At 40.1% G+C, this 14,187-nt stretch overlaps 1 protein-coding gene across 1 annotated transcript; it reads left to right on the top strand.

Annotated features, from left to right (window-relative positions):
• Positions 1-5,210: 5,210 nt before the first annotated feature.
• On the top strand, positions 5,211-8,729 carry LOC121064527 (fatty acid-binding protein, adipocyte). Its single transcript, XM_040546173.1, has 4 exons — positions 5,211-5,382; positions 6,735-6,907; positions 7,129-7,230; positions 8,500-8,729. The coding sequence occupies exons 1-4, from the start codon at positions 5,310-5,312 to the stop codon at positions 8,548-8,550; spliced, it is 399 nt and encodes a 132-aa protein (XP_040402107.1). The 5' UTR covers positions 5,211-5,309; the 3' UTR covers positions 8,551-8,729.
• The last annotated feature ends 5,458 nt before the right edge of the window (positions 8,730-14,187 follow it).

Raw genomic sequence — 14,187 nt, 5'->3', positions numbered from 1 at the left:
TATTCATTGTGAAGACTAACCAGTCATCAGGGAAAGAGCAGTGTTCACTAGGCTTCATGTAAGCAGCAAGTGGAATACATGCTACCTACAGCAAGTAAAAGGGCTACCTACAACAAGTAAAAGTGATTCAGGATAACATGTAAATTTTAAGATTTTAAATCCATACTAGTAAAAATTAGTTTCTTAGCTAGCCAGTAAAGAGTTTGGGTTTGGTATTGTCATCTTGAACCCAACATTCTTCTTCTCACTTACATGCTAACAACCAGCTGTTAATGGTTTCTGGTATTTTCTGGTATTTTGTGTATTCAATGTTATTATTGACTTAAAGCACAAAAAAAGGCTCTAGTTATCCTGAAGAACTTCCTGAGAGACTCCCAGACTTTAAAACAGCAGATACACTTTATTCTCTGTACATCTTCTATTGGGATTGTCAGCACATGTGGAAAGAATAATGAAGGACTGAGGTAATTCTCTTCCAGGAAACAAGCCCATGTCCTGCTCTCAGCTCTCCATCAGCCTGCAGGGAAAGAATGGGTGCCTGCCTGATTTCCAGGAGATGGGAGCCAATTAATATGTTGACAACTGATGTCACCTTGGTTTTACCTATCTAACTTGAGCCAGCACCCTTGCAGAGTTGAGATCTGATGTGACTAACTGTGAGGCAAGTCCAGGGAAATGAAGTTCACAGACAAAACCGAAGTGGGAGTCAGAGGAAGGCTGATTTTCATTGTAGACTCTCAAGAGGAAATACCTCAATGCCAGATGCAAAATTGCGACTATATAAGAAAAAAGTTAGACAGGTTTAAGCATAAGAAACTTTAGACACATTTAAACTTGTCCTTTAAATAAAGACAGTTGATAAGAAGTTAGAAACATGAAACATCTATATTGTCTACATTGTAGTCAGCAAAACAAGATCTCATATAAATCTTCAGAAGCCATGGAATTAGGCTATCATTAGCCTGACTATTACATTTGCTGAATATAGCATGTTTCAAGTAGAGTTCAGGCATTTTGAGTACTCTTATACAGCAATGCCTGTGTTATGTTCTCAAAGCCTATCACCTGCAAGCCTGTAGGAGCTAGCATACCTGCATCTCTTCTCATTGCTATGAAAAGAAAATTGATTTGCAAATACTCTACCTTCTCTACTTTTCTGATATTCCTTTTGCCTCACTCTCTGCAACCCATATTATTGCTTGATGGGATTTATACTGCCAATAGGCTTGCTCCAGAAATGAGGAAGCGCATACACGTTAGAGCAATGTATGAGAAGTCAGTATTTTCCTTAGGAATTGCAGTCTGAGAACCCGGTGAAGGCAAGGGTCCATTCCCTCCAACGGTATCTGCTTTCTTTTCTTCTTCTTTAAAACAAGTTCAGAAATGTAAGCATGCATATTTTAATAGCAAGTTAATGGCCTCAACTACCAGATTTGTTTTAGGCTTGATCTTACTATGTCTTGGAGTTACAAGATTTCATTTCTGCTTTTGGCATTACCACAAGCTTAGTTCAGTGTTTCAGAAACACCTTTTAGATGTTTCAATATTCACAGTCCTACCTTCAGCTACTGGAAACCTTTTCAAACGTGTTGAGTACTTACAGGTTGATCCAGGAAGAAATACAAGAACCCAGCATCATTAAAAGTAAAAATCAAATCACCAGTCTGAGGTCTCCAAATCTCCTAGCCCAACAATGTAACCAGGAAGATATGTGCTAGTAGATACTCAAGGAAATAATAGTGTTAATGTTGCTGCTGGCAGAATATGACTTCTTCAGCAAAGTGACCATTTGCAATAGTGCCCAGACCCTGAGTGAGGTGGGAGGGAACAGCCATGTGTGCATGGGGAGCATCAGTTTGCTGCTGGGGACTGTTCTGCAGAGCAGAGGAGAAGGAACCAGCTCATGTCTCCTGTGAATAGTCATAACTGTGGTTTGTTACTTCATGTTTCCACATTTGAGAGTAAGCTGTATTTTTACTTTGTTAAACCCATGCATATTTGAAATACAAAGAAGGTTTTGTCACAGTCCTCTTTCAAAGTTGCCCAAAGTGACATCTACTGAAGTAAGCATACTCTTTCTCACATGGAAAGTAACTTTGCTCCTCCCGTACTTCTGAAAGAGGCAGAAGGAGGTCACTATAGTGCTCAATTCTGTAAAAAAAAAAAAAAAAACCTAACGTGGTTTCTCCAAAATCCCCTCCTATTTTGAAGGTTTCTACACTTTTAAAGATGCCCTTGCTTTTGATGGTATTAGATCCCATCAGTGCTGATGACCACACAGTTGTTCAGCCAAGCTGCCCAGCTCTCGCTGGCAAGAGACTTCTACAAAAGACACAAATCCCAGGTTTTCCAAAGTTTCCAGGCTCAAAAGCTGCACTTCATGACCATTAAGTACTCCAGTCTTCACCAGCACGGTTGTATTACTTGAGGCCTTTGCCCCAGACAGCAGGCAGGATCTGTGTTAGATGACATCAATGCCAAAAGCTTTTATCTCTTGTCGCTGAAGTCTCTCTCAAGAGAGAGGAGACCGTGGGTAGGATACTTCCCAAGTGAGAGTCCACGAGCCTGCTCCAGATAGCTGTGTGCTTTGAAGTGAACAAGCAGGGCAACCCACAAGCCGGTTTTCTTCTGCTTGCATTTTTGAGTCATCATGTTTGCAAGACATCTACAAATAGCTCAGATTCACTTTAAATAGGTGAAAGTAATTGACTGCCTAGGGAGGGTGAGCTTGTATGCTCTGAACTGATTTACATGGAGCAGGTGCTTCACCTCTCTCCCAAAAAAAAAAAACCCTTTCCAGCAGCATAAGCTTTGCAGGCAGCTGTTAACACCAAAGGAACGCCAATCCCCGCTTTCAGGCTATAGTTTTGAATATAAAAGCCCTATTTCCCCTCCAAAGAAATGAATGCTAATTGCAGTAAGCCACACACAGAACAGTTCCCAAAAGGCAAGAAAAGTAAGTGCAGGAACTGAGTTCAGCAAGTTCACATCCTTTCTATATGAGCCACTGAAGCATTCCTCACCTAAGTCTTTCAAGTACTTGTATTTTTACTAGATTTGAGTTTTCAAGTTTCTACAGACTTCTCACAAATAGTGTAGCATTTCTCAATCCAATAACCCTAAGAAAAAATCTAAACATTAAAAAAGAAAAAAGAAAAAGATAATGACACAAACTTCAGGGTCCTTCAGAATTTCCTCTTACAGAGAACCTGAGCATGTGATACTCTGAGAAAACCAATAACAAAAGTAATCAGGGACCTCCATAATTAGACTATTATTTTATTTGTTTTGGAGTTAACCCAAAGTCAGTAAATATGCAAAGACTCAAAAAGAATGGACCAAACCTAAAATTTAACTATTCTCAGGGGAAAAAATAGGTTGAAGAAGGAGTTAAAAATATATTTCTCCCACAAAAGGCCTGCAGGCCTCTTGTCTTAAAGGGACAAGAGAGCAACTAATTATACATGTACAAACACATTCAGCACTTGCAGCAACTCAGGATGGGGATGAACTGGCTGGGGAGCAGCTCTGCAGAAAATGCCCCGAAGGTCTTGGTGGGCAGAAAGGTCAGAGGATATATCCCAGGCCTGTATGAACAGGAGCACAGCCAGGAGGTTGATGGAGGTGATTATTCCCCTTCCCTCAGCACTCTCTAGGCCTTGTCCTGAACACTGCATTCAGTTTAGGAGTGAGTTCAGTGGAGGGCCCCCAGGAGGCTCAGGGGACTGAAGCACTTGCCCCATGAAGAGAGGTTGTGGGACCACAGCTGGTTCACCCTGGGTGAGAGATGGCTTTGGGGGTGCTTACAACAGCCCCCAACACCTGTGGAGTGTGGCCAAGGAGTTGGAGCCATGCTCTTCACAGTGGTATGTGGTTGGGGGACAAGAGATGATGGGTAGAAGTTGAAAGAAGAGAGGTTCAGACTGGAGGTGAGGAGACCCTTTCCCCTGGGACACAGGGCTGGACAGGGTGCAGGTTCCCAGTGAGGCTGTGCAACTCCATCCTTGGAGGCTTCCAAGTCCCCACAGGACACAGCTCTGAGCAGCCTGGTCTGAGCTCAAAGCTGGCTCTTCCTGAGCAGGAGGCTGCACCAGAGACCTTCCTTCCTGCCTGAATTTTCCTATGGTCTTACAGTCCTATGTAACTAATCTTTATATAAAACTGTTACTTACAAAGTCAGCAAATACCAAAATATGTGGACCAACATATTTGTTGCCTAATCACCAGCAGAGTATTTCCACTGAGGAAATCCACGTAACGAGAAATGCTGGGGCTGGAATGTGTGGGTTTTTACAATTGAAATAGCATGATACAGCCAGTAGGAAAGCCTAAGAAATTGCTTGAGTGTTTTCTGACAGTTTTTTTTTTTGTGATCCAAGCTACAACAGGGCTTAGAGGATCAGTCAAGCTGGGACCTCATTATGCTGGTCCTGTACACACCTTGTCTCAAACTGATTATTACCTGAACAGTGCAAACAGAAAGCAAATTACATGTCCAGAGACCTTCAGTGGGCTGATACCAGAGCCCAGATTTTTGCTTTAACTAGTCATGATGCTAGTCATTGGGACATAGGTCACCAGAAGGCACACAAGCAAATGGGAGAGAAATTACCTGTTCTGTTGCTTTGCTTTTCATAGACCCCTATAACCCCTCTCCAGCACAGGAAAGCAGAATACAGACCTGTCGGTCAATTGGTTCGGGTGGTGCAACCTTAAGGAGATCTCAATCGAGGAAGAAGCTTTATTGCCTTACCCTTCTACAGCCACCAGCACTCCCTCTTTCTGCCCCCACATCAACTTCTTCACGTAGTTCTGTGCCTCTTTGGAGAAAATCTCTGACTGTAGTTGTGCAGAAAGCAAATTAAATAATCTCAACAAACATTTTAGGTCGCTCAGTCTAGGAATTTTCATTTGATATGGAGGACTGAAATGAAAGAAAAGAATATTAGAGAGAACATATTCTCTGTAGGTTGAACCTAACTTTTCCTTCTCATAGACAATATGACTTAAATATTTGTCTTTAGGGTGAAGTGTTCTTGAATGACAAAAATAATTAAATAAAAACATGACAGTGATCTTTGTACCAGTAAGGGCATATGAATAATAACACTATGACCTACTGGCAAAGGAGGGGTAGGGGAGGAAGGAAAACACTGGGCACTGGGACTCCCTCTTCATTGGTCATCCTAGAGCATCATGTGGCCAAGGCTCCTTTTTAAAGATAACTCCTCATCTCCTGGAGCTCATACTATCTTCCCGTCTTGCATTTGTGCTTGATCCTGTGGAAGACTCCTGTCCAGCCTGACAAAATGTGTGACCACTTTGTGGGTACCTGGAAACTTCTTTCTAGTGAAAACTTTGAGGACTATATGAAAGAGCTGGGTGAGAATTGTTATTTGGAGTTGTTGTATCTGGGAAAGGGAAGGAATGCTGAATTTGAACTTTATTCTTTACTGTTTTTTTTTTTTGTTGTTTTTTTTTTTTTTTTTCTGGCTATGCTGTTTATCAAGGGGTTTTTAGTCCAACTAGCTTGATTAGACAGTGTTATACTGAAGAACTTTGCTGTTTGGATTAGTGTTGTCACATTCCTGTTATACAGAAAAACCTTAATTGCGAGGAATAGTTTCAGGTAAGCCAAGTCTATACATGCCTACTTAGTAGTGCTATAAATGGAAGTAAAACACCTTACTGCAGCATTTTATGTGGATTTGCTTTTATCCTTTGGAGATACAAAGTGGTACAATGCTAGAATGCAGCAAGCTTCTCCATGTCTAAGAGCAACACACCTAAATTTCGTTATATTGCTCTTGGACTAGGACACTGTCTAATTGTTATGGCTATTAGAGTGAGTGAAGCTCCATGGCTGCCTCTGGTGAATATTAACAAATAAAATTACATGCATTCATGCAGATACTTGCAAAAGATTTGAGGAATAACACTCGTCTCTAAAGGTGTAAACTTCATGGTTAGAATTAAAATAGAGTTTAAAAGGTGTCCATATTCTTGTAGGGTAGGAGATGTATGAGGTAACTTGCATTGATTGGATCCATACATGCTAAAAATCTTGGGGTGTTATCTGGAGATTATGAGTAAAATACTCACGGAGACTTCTGCAGCATTCAGGCAGCTTTCAGTGAGACTCTAGCACTCTTAATCTTTACCCCAGATTTTAATCAGGACAACTGTTGCCAGCTATTTCTTAATCATTTCCTTTTATTCAGCGCAGCCACTGACAAATATATCTGTGATTTAAATGTTTTTTGTTTGGTTGGTTTTGTGGCTTAGAAACTCATATACTTCTGCTTATTTATTATTAGATTCTGATCCTAATTAGATTTATTATTAGATTATTAGATTTATTATTAGATTTTATTCTGCTTATTTATTATAGTCAGCATTCAAATTAGTGCATAAACCATTGTGGTAATATGGAGCAAGCACATATGTGAATATTTAGCATTAAAATCTTGTGTCAGTCTTCAAAACATTGTTTTTGCTACTCTTTCAATGACAGAAGACAATTTCCTTATGTCATCCCAACTTGGCATGGTCTATAAACATAACAGCTAGTTAGATGTTACAAAAGAACTTCTGCAACATAGGATTAATAAACAATTCAGAAAATAATGGGGAAAGCAACACTGAAGTTGTTTTTTTTTTTTTTTATTATTCCCAAATAAGATAAGAACATTAACTAGAGATAAAACTTTCATGGTGTCCTTTCTTATTTGCAGGTGTGGGATTTGCTACCAGGAAAATGGCTGGTGTGGCCAAGCCCAATGTAACTATCAGCATAAATGGTGATGTGATAACCATCAAATCAGAAAGTACCTTCAAAAATACAGAGATCTCTTTCAAGTTGGGTGAAGAGTTTGATGAGACCACAGCAGATGACAGAAAAACAAAGGTGAGTCTAAAAATGGCATTTTCCAAATATATCTCTCAAAGGGGATGTCAGAGCAGGAGGACAGAGTCATGGTTTTGACGTACACTGTTGAAATGATGCCTTCAGAGGTAAGCATACAAAGAATCCTTTTTGCTTTAGTACTGCTTGGACATGGAAACAGTCTTCTCTTCAGTCCATAGCACCCTGATAAAAAGGCCAAACTTACCTTTTTTCTTTAACAGAACGTCATAACCTTAGAAAATGGCTCACTGAAACAGGTGCAGAAGTGGGATGGCAAAGAGACTATCATAAAGAGAAAAGTGGTGGATGGGAACCTGGTGGTGGTGAGTTTGTTTTTGTTGTCTAATCACAGAATTCATTGTGCAGATTTCTTGTCTGGTGGATGTATTACATTAGACTCAAATATGGGGAATGAAAACATCTGAATAGTCTGTACACTGAGTGAGAAGTCTCTCTGAATAAGTCTGGAGCTTGTATTAAAACTGAAATGGTGTTAAACTTATGGTAGGGTTATGCTTGCTTTCCATTCAGAGCAAGAGATGGTTAGGGAAGAGTAGGGCAAATAAACCATCCCCATTAGGGAAACTTTTATATATCTTAGTTTTAAAGTCCTGTACAGAATAGAGGATGCATTAGTGAAGTCTATGTTAGGTGCACTCACTCTATGCTGATGCAAAGTAGTCCTTCTGCTCTTCTTCAGGAAAGAGAGAAAGAGACAGAGAGAAGGGAAGAAAGAAAAAGAAGGAAGGAAGGAAGAAAGGAAGAAAGAAAGGAAGAAAGAAAGATAGATCTCCTTTAGTTGGCATTGTCGGGGCAGAAAGCATTGTGCTTGGTGCCAGTGAGGCTCAGCTGCAGTTTGGGGTTTCCCAGTGCTGCTCTCCAGTTTTAGAAAAGATGCTTTGAAATATCTGAGAGGGGACTAAAAATGTGTTCATAAAAGGCAGTTACGATTCCTACATGTTACATGTACATGAAATTCCTGAAGAGTTCTGCCCTCCCCTAGAGAAAAAGATGTGTCCACAAATTTAATATTTAAATTTCTTTGGATAAAGACCAGAGGAGAATAAATAGAAATGGTTTTTAATAACAACTTCATTAGGAAAGATTGAAGAAAAGAGTTTGATCTAATAGAAAAATAGATGAGGACAGAGCCTAACATGCAGAGGCTGACACAAGCAGCTGCAAGTCATGCAGGACTCTGTGTGTGTGTTGTGCATGTGTGTGAAGAAGACAAGCCACAGCTACAAAAGGTGAGAGGAAGAGAGACTACTGCCCAAGTCCAGAGTCCATTCACCCTTCATGGAAGTTCCAGGAGCCTTCTTTGGGGGCCATAAAATGAGGAGATTAGAAATCTCCTGGGGGAAGCTGAAACAGATGGTCTTTCAGTCCTGTAATGAAATATAATATGTTTTTCTTTCTGAAGCTCTCAAACTTGAGTTTCACTGTTTTAGCAATTGTTTTTGAAGGACGAGAAATGCAAATTCATTCTTACACTGGCTTCCAGTGGATAAGCATTTCTCTACCTTCTGACTAACAAATATGCAGTGAGACTTAAAAGCTGATTAAATTTCCATATTTTTTTTTTTTTTCAGGAATGCACCATGAATAATGTTACCAGCAAAAGAGTTTATGAAAAGGCATGAAGAAGCCATCTTCAGACAGGACAAATGCTTAAAGCTGAGGAAAAACTTCACTGAAGGAGAAAAACTCCACAAATACATTTTAAAGAGAACTGCACTTTTTACAGATATATCCCAAAACAATTATATGCAGCTAGTTTAATTTGTTATGGCTATTCAATAAAATGTTCTGCTTTCTACAACCTGGGCTTGTGCTGGAGTTTGTCAGAAAGGGATTTTGGGGGGTGCACCATGGGGACAGAGCTGTGGGGGCAGTATCGTGTCAAATCCTGTGCCATGCTTGGTAACTGTGACCCATCTCACTGCAGAAGGGGGGTCAGAGACGATCCAGTGGGTGGCATTTGTTGTGTAATGGAGATAGATGTAGACCTGGATAGAAACCATCATCTGATGAATGTTGTGTATGGGCTAATGACCGCAAGGAGCCTGACGTGGGCTGATATGCCCACAAGCCAGCACTGGCTTTGAATGTGAGCAGGGAACTTGGCACCTCACACAGGGCTATGGTTTGGGAGACCATACAAATGCTGAAAATTTTAAACCTGGGGGTGATCTGAAGTGGTTTGATCTTGTTCAGATCCATCTGGTGTGAAATCAAAGCTCTCAGCTTTGTTTAAATTGCTAATGTGCCTTCCCCTAATATCTTTCTTGTCCTGGAGTAGACAGAAACCATTAACCAAGAAATCATAACTTAGAAAGTGCTCTCAGGCCTACTAAAATGCCTAAAGGTTTTCTAGTGTTACAACCTACTTTATTTCCTATATTCATTTTCTACTAGATCATTAGGTTAAACCAGTCTTTGTGTTTTACACCTGTTAAAGAAAACTTTCATGGAAACACGAACCCCTCTAGATGCAAGGCCCCTTAGACACCAGATTTTTCAACTCCTTTTATTCTTGAATTACCCTTTTCTTTTGCCACCTATTTCAAAACTTCATGTCCACAGAAACCCTGAATTCTTAACTCAAACAAAAGAGAAGACAAAAAGTCTAGTGAAAACCTGAACAAGAAGAACCTGAACGGACAATAAATAACCACAACATGGGGAAAATAGTGTATCTCAAGCTGTATGATTAAGTTAACCTCTTGTGAACCAAATTCCACATATTCCTGACATTCCTGAGGTCAGCTGTCAGAGGCAACAGTGCTGGGACCTTACTGCCAGCAGCACAGACCTCATACACTTGGATTTTCTTCTGTATGACTCAGACTGTTCCCAAGTCTCTGCAATATTAATAAAGCTGGAGAAGGGAAAAGGAAAGGAAGAGCTTCTGCCCTCCAGATGAACTAAGGAGTCATTTAAAAGAAGTTCTAAAAGATCATCAGCAAATTCTGAAAGAAAAAAAAAAAAAGCCCCTTGATTTTAATATGGCTTCACTGGTTATGAAATGTCATCAGCTTTAAGAACAGCAGTTGCGTAGGGGAAGCAATTATGCTTTAGAGTACCCTATATATATAGTATTTAATCTACCTAGCACAAAATTATTTATGAAAGATGGGATAAAAGTACAGTTTAGTAGCAGAAAACCTGCCAGTGGGAGATGATCTCAGGAAGCAGCAATATTGACTTAAATAAGCTACATAAATATTGAAGATTAGCTCATGCTCTCTACAGTTACCTGAAGAGAAGTTGTGGGGAGCTGGGTGTTGGCCTCTTCTCGCAGTTAACTAGTGATAGGACCTCAAGTTGTGCCAGGGGAGGTTTAGATTAGAAATTGGGATAAATTTCTTCTCAGAAAGAGCAGTCAGGCATTGGAATGGGTTGCCCAGGGAGGTGGTGGAGTCACCATCCCTGGGGGTGTTTAAGGAAAGGTTGGACGTGGTGCTTAGGGACATGGTTTAGTGGGTGACATTGGTAGTAGGGGGATGATTGGACCAGATATCTTGGAGGTCTTTTCCAACCCTAATGATTCCATGAGTCTATGATCTCTCGTTGTCCACAATTACAGAAACATTTTATTTCAGAGGTCATATTGCCAATATTAATATAGCAACCTTTACTTCCCCCAAATCTTCCATTTTAAATAAAGCCTGCAGTTGCAATTGTATCATTTATAGCCTGATTTTTCAAAGAGGAATGTAATCTTTTCTGAAATAATCACCATTTATTTTAGTATCCAAATTCAGACTTGGTGAATGAACCAAAGACCAGACTTATTAATTAAAAAAACAACAACATTTAAAACTTCAGGTGCTAGGATTTTCAATGAAGTGACGTTATGACTTAAACTTTTTTTGGGCTAGCACCATAATGAAGTATTAGTGATGCTTTTTTTAGAATTTGAACACTGCAATTCACTCTCTAAACAAGTCCAAAACTTACTCTCTAAAAAAGACAGCAGCCCAATAATTTCTTGAGTAAACTGAGATTTTTTTTTTTCTCTGTCAAAGATGTGCTCTCTCATATGTGGATGGAAGTGACAATATGCCTTTCAAGGAGTAAAGGCAGATCAGTCAGTGTCTTGCCTCACCTGCAGAGCAGTGCAGGTCCCCATCTCCTTTCTGAAGTGCTGAAATGTTCTCCAAAAATCAGAAACCATTCCACAGCATTGCTTTCTTAAAAAAGAGGATCTCACCAAATCCCTACAAAACCCATAGGCTACAACTGGCACCCCTGAATGCTAAGAGGAGGAGATTTTTACCCGTTAGTGTATTGGCTGACTACTTCTTTACAGGAGTGGTCTTGGATGACCAGAGGGGAAGGGGACTCACGCCTAGAGATTTTCAGCAGCGCAAGAGAAGGATTAAGCAAGGCCCATTCTGTGCTTTGACCTTTCTGTTACTTCTCTGTTTTTCTTTTCATTCTTGGTTTCCACTGGAAGGAACTCAGCGTACTTCTGAACGCGGCTCTGCCAAGCCCAGTGTGAACCCAGCTCTGCTACCCGTCCCCTCAGCCTGAGCAGTCTTGGTCTGGTCTCCTGGGATGGCCCAGCTAAGGAGACGAAAGGCTGCTCACACCGCCAAATGCAGCTTTTGGGAAGGGCAGACTGCTGGCCTCATGTTCACAGTTGTTCCCTCGGCTCGCTCGCGTCAGTGTCAAAACATCCTTAGTGTCCTTTAGGCAAGGCAGGCATTTGGCCTCCACTCTCTGCTTTTATTTCTGTTTTGTTGATTACTCCCCATAGAATTTAATTAAGATTTCTTTGGGGTAAAATTTGCCTAGATCTCATTTCATTTAGCGAAGTTAACTTAAATTTACTTTTTGTAAAGTATTTTTTATATTTAGTATTTTTTTCTTTTAAAATTCTCCTTATGTTCTTATCTATTTTTATCATTTTTACCCTTATCTCTAGTCCTGCTTCACAATCTCCAAGTGTATTGATTTCAAATCCTGTTTTATTCCAACCACAAGAAAAAAAAGAGATTCAAAGCTCCCTCTTATCACATGTACACACAATCCTTGCCACTTTTTTTCTTTACACTTGAAAAGATTGCTTTCCACAGATATTATTTCTACTGAAGAGCTAATTCCCTGCTCTTCTTCTTTCTAGACTGTATGTCCTTTAAATGAAAGTGATGATTTTTCTTAGTGACAAAAAGATAGATGGTAGCAATGTCAACATTGTTTGAGACTGCTTAAGACTGGGGTTTTTGTCTGTATAAATAATTCTCTGTCACTTTTGTTCTGAAGGCTACTGGTACTGCAGTATAGCTGTTCTATTCTGACTGATTTGCTCTTTTTGAATTTCTTTGAGCTTGATTTTACAATGTCCCAATCATCTTTTATTTCCCAAAGGCACCAGCCTTGTCTTGCTAAAGTGACTTTATGTGGAAAAGACAATTAAATGAAAGAACAAAGAATGCCTGAGGAGCAACGGTTGAATATTTTCCTATTATTCCTTGAGGAATAATAGATAGTTTCATTTAGAAGTTTTCTCATTTCCAGAGATTGGATAAAAGACTTAGCTATTCTTTACACTAAATATGATATAATGCATCTCCTCTTTAGAAGAACATTGTTTGGACAACACCTTCACAAATTGACATTTATTTGCGTTTTACAGACACAGAATCTGCTTCCTACTGTGGAGGAGAAAATAATTATTCTTTTATTTCTTTTCATTTTTAATCACTCTGATCTTTACACCCTTACACTGAACTGTAATTAGACCTGAGCAGTAATAGGAAGTTCTGCTCCACTTACCCTTGTTCATCTTATGACTGATAGGATAAAAACATTTAGCATATGCAAACAACATTTGTAACTTCAGACCCTGAGTTTTCCACACAACCATAGAATAATCCAGAGACTATATTATTTTCCCTACTCAAGTTGTACCATTTTCCTGTTTGAACATGTTCCCCTTCCTACATGTGACAGCTTTCAAGACAAGATCCAAACCTTACCTATCTTGTCCCAGCATCAGCTCCATTTCACTCTTTCACTCCTTCTTTCCTTGCAATAAAGATCTGAGAGGTCCCCATATGTGGTCCTAACTCAGAAGGTTTAATCATGACAAGAAGACAAAATGTATTGAACTGTTAGTGAACTATTGTTCGTACAAACAGGAAAGAAGCCATTTAATCCTTTCACACAGCAAGTAATAGTTTTCTCCAGGAAAGTGGTTTAGACAGGGGGACAGAATTACACTTGATGTGGTCTCACACTAAACAGTTTTATATACTTTAAGGTGTCTTGAATTACAACGCTTTCAATTCTTGCCTGTCAAATATACACGTGGTTTATGGATTTGTCCTTTGTGTCTGGTTTTCACTAACCACAAGACAACAGTTCTAAATGTACATTAAACAAACAAACAAAAAAACAACTTTCAACTTTTCCAACTCAGTATTTTAGAAAAAGCTTCAGGGTTCCTGGTGGAGTTGAATGTGAGCCAGGAGAGTCCTTGCTGCTAAGAGTACTAATGGTATTCTGGGCTGCATAAGGAGGCATATTGCCAGCAAGTCAAGGGAGGTGATCCTGTCTCTCTGGTCAGCATTGGTGGGGCCACACCGGGAGTGCTGGGTCCAGTGCTGGGCTCCTCAGTACTGGAGAGACTCCAACGAAGGACTACTAAGGTGATGAAGGGTCTGGAGCACCTATCCTATGATGATAGGGTACAAGAGCTTGGATTGTTCAGTCTGAAGAAGGGAAGGCTCGGGGGGCTCTTATCATTGGATATAGGTACCTGAAGGGAGCGTGCAAAGAAGGCAGAGCCAAGTTCTTTTCAGTGGTGCCCAGGGAAAGCACAAGAAGCAACGGGCAAAAACTGAAACATTCCCTCTGAACATCTGGAAGAACTTCTTTACTGGCACATGTTTCCCAGACCTGTGATTCTGTGAAATTTTAGGTAATACATGTAATAACTGAGGTACACAGACACATTCTAAACCATGCAATAACACCACTGGAAGAAGATATTTCTGTGGCAGATTTTTTGTCTCCTCATCTGAAGGTAGAAGATGTTTGGCCTGAGCATCCCTCTCTGCTTCACATGGCACAGAAATAGCCACTGCCCTTCATGCCAGCAGGGAAACCTGAAGAAATCTCATGACAGTAAGAGACATTTGAATGCAAGGCCAAGGCTGCACTGGCTTACATCTGCATTTAACTCTACAAAAACTAACTATGTGGGTGCAGAGAGGCAAAAAGAGAACAGTATACGCCTTCTTCCCAAGCCAATAAGACTGCCCACCTCT

This window comes from Cygnus olor, chromosome 2, assembly GCF_009769625.2.
Source record: "Cygnus olor isolate bCygOlo1 chromosome 2, bCygOlo1.pri.v2, whole genome shotgun sequence".
Classification (NCBI taxonomy): domain Eukaryota; kingdom Metazoa; phylum Chordata; class Aves; order Anseriformes; family Anatidae; genus Cygnus; species Cygnus olor.
This window is presented reverse-complemented; position numbering and strand designations above follow the sequence as displayed.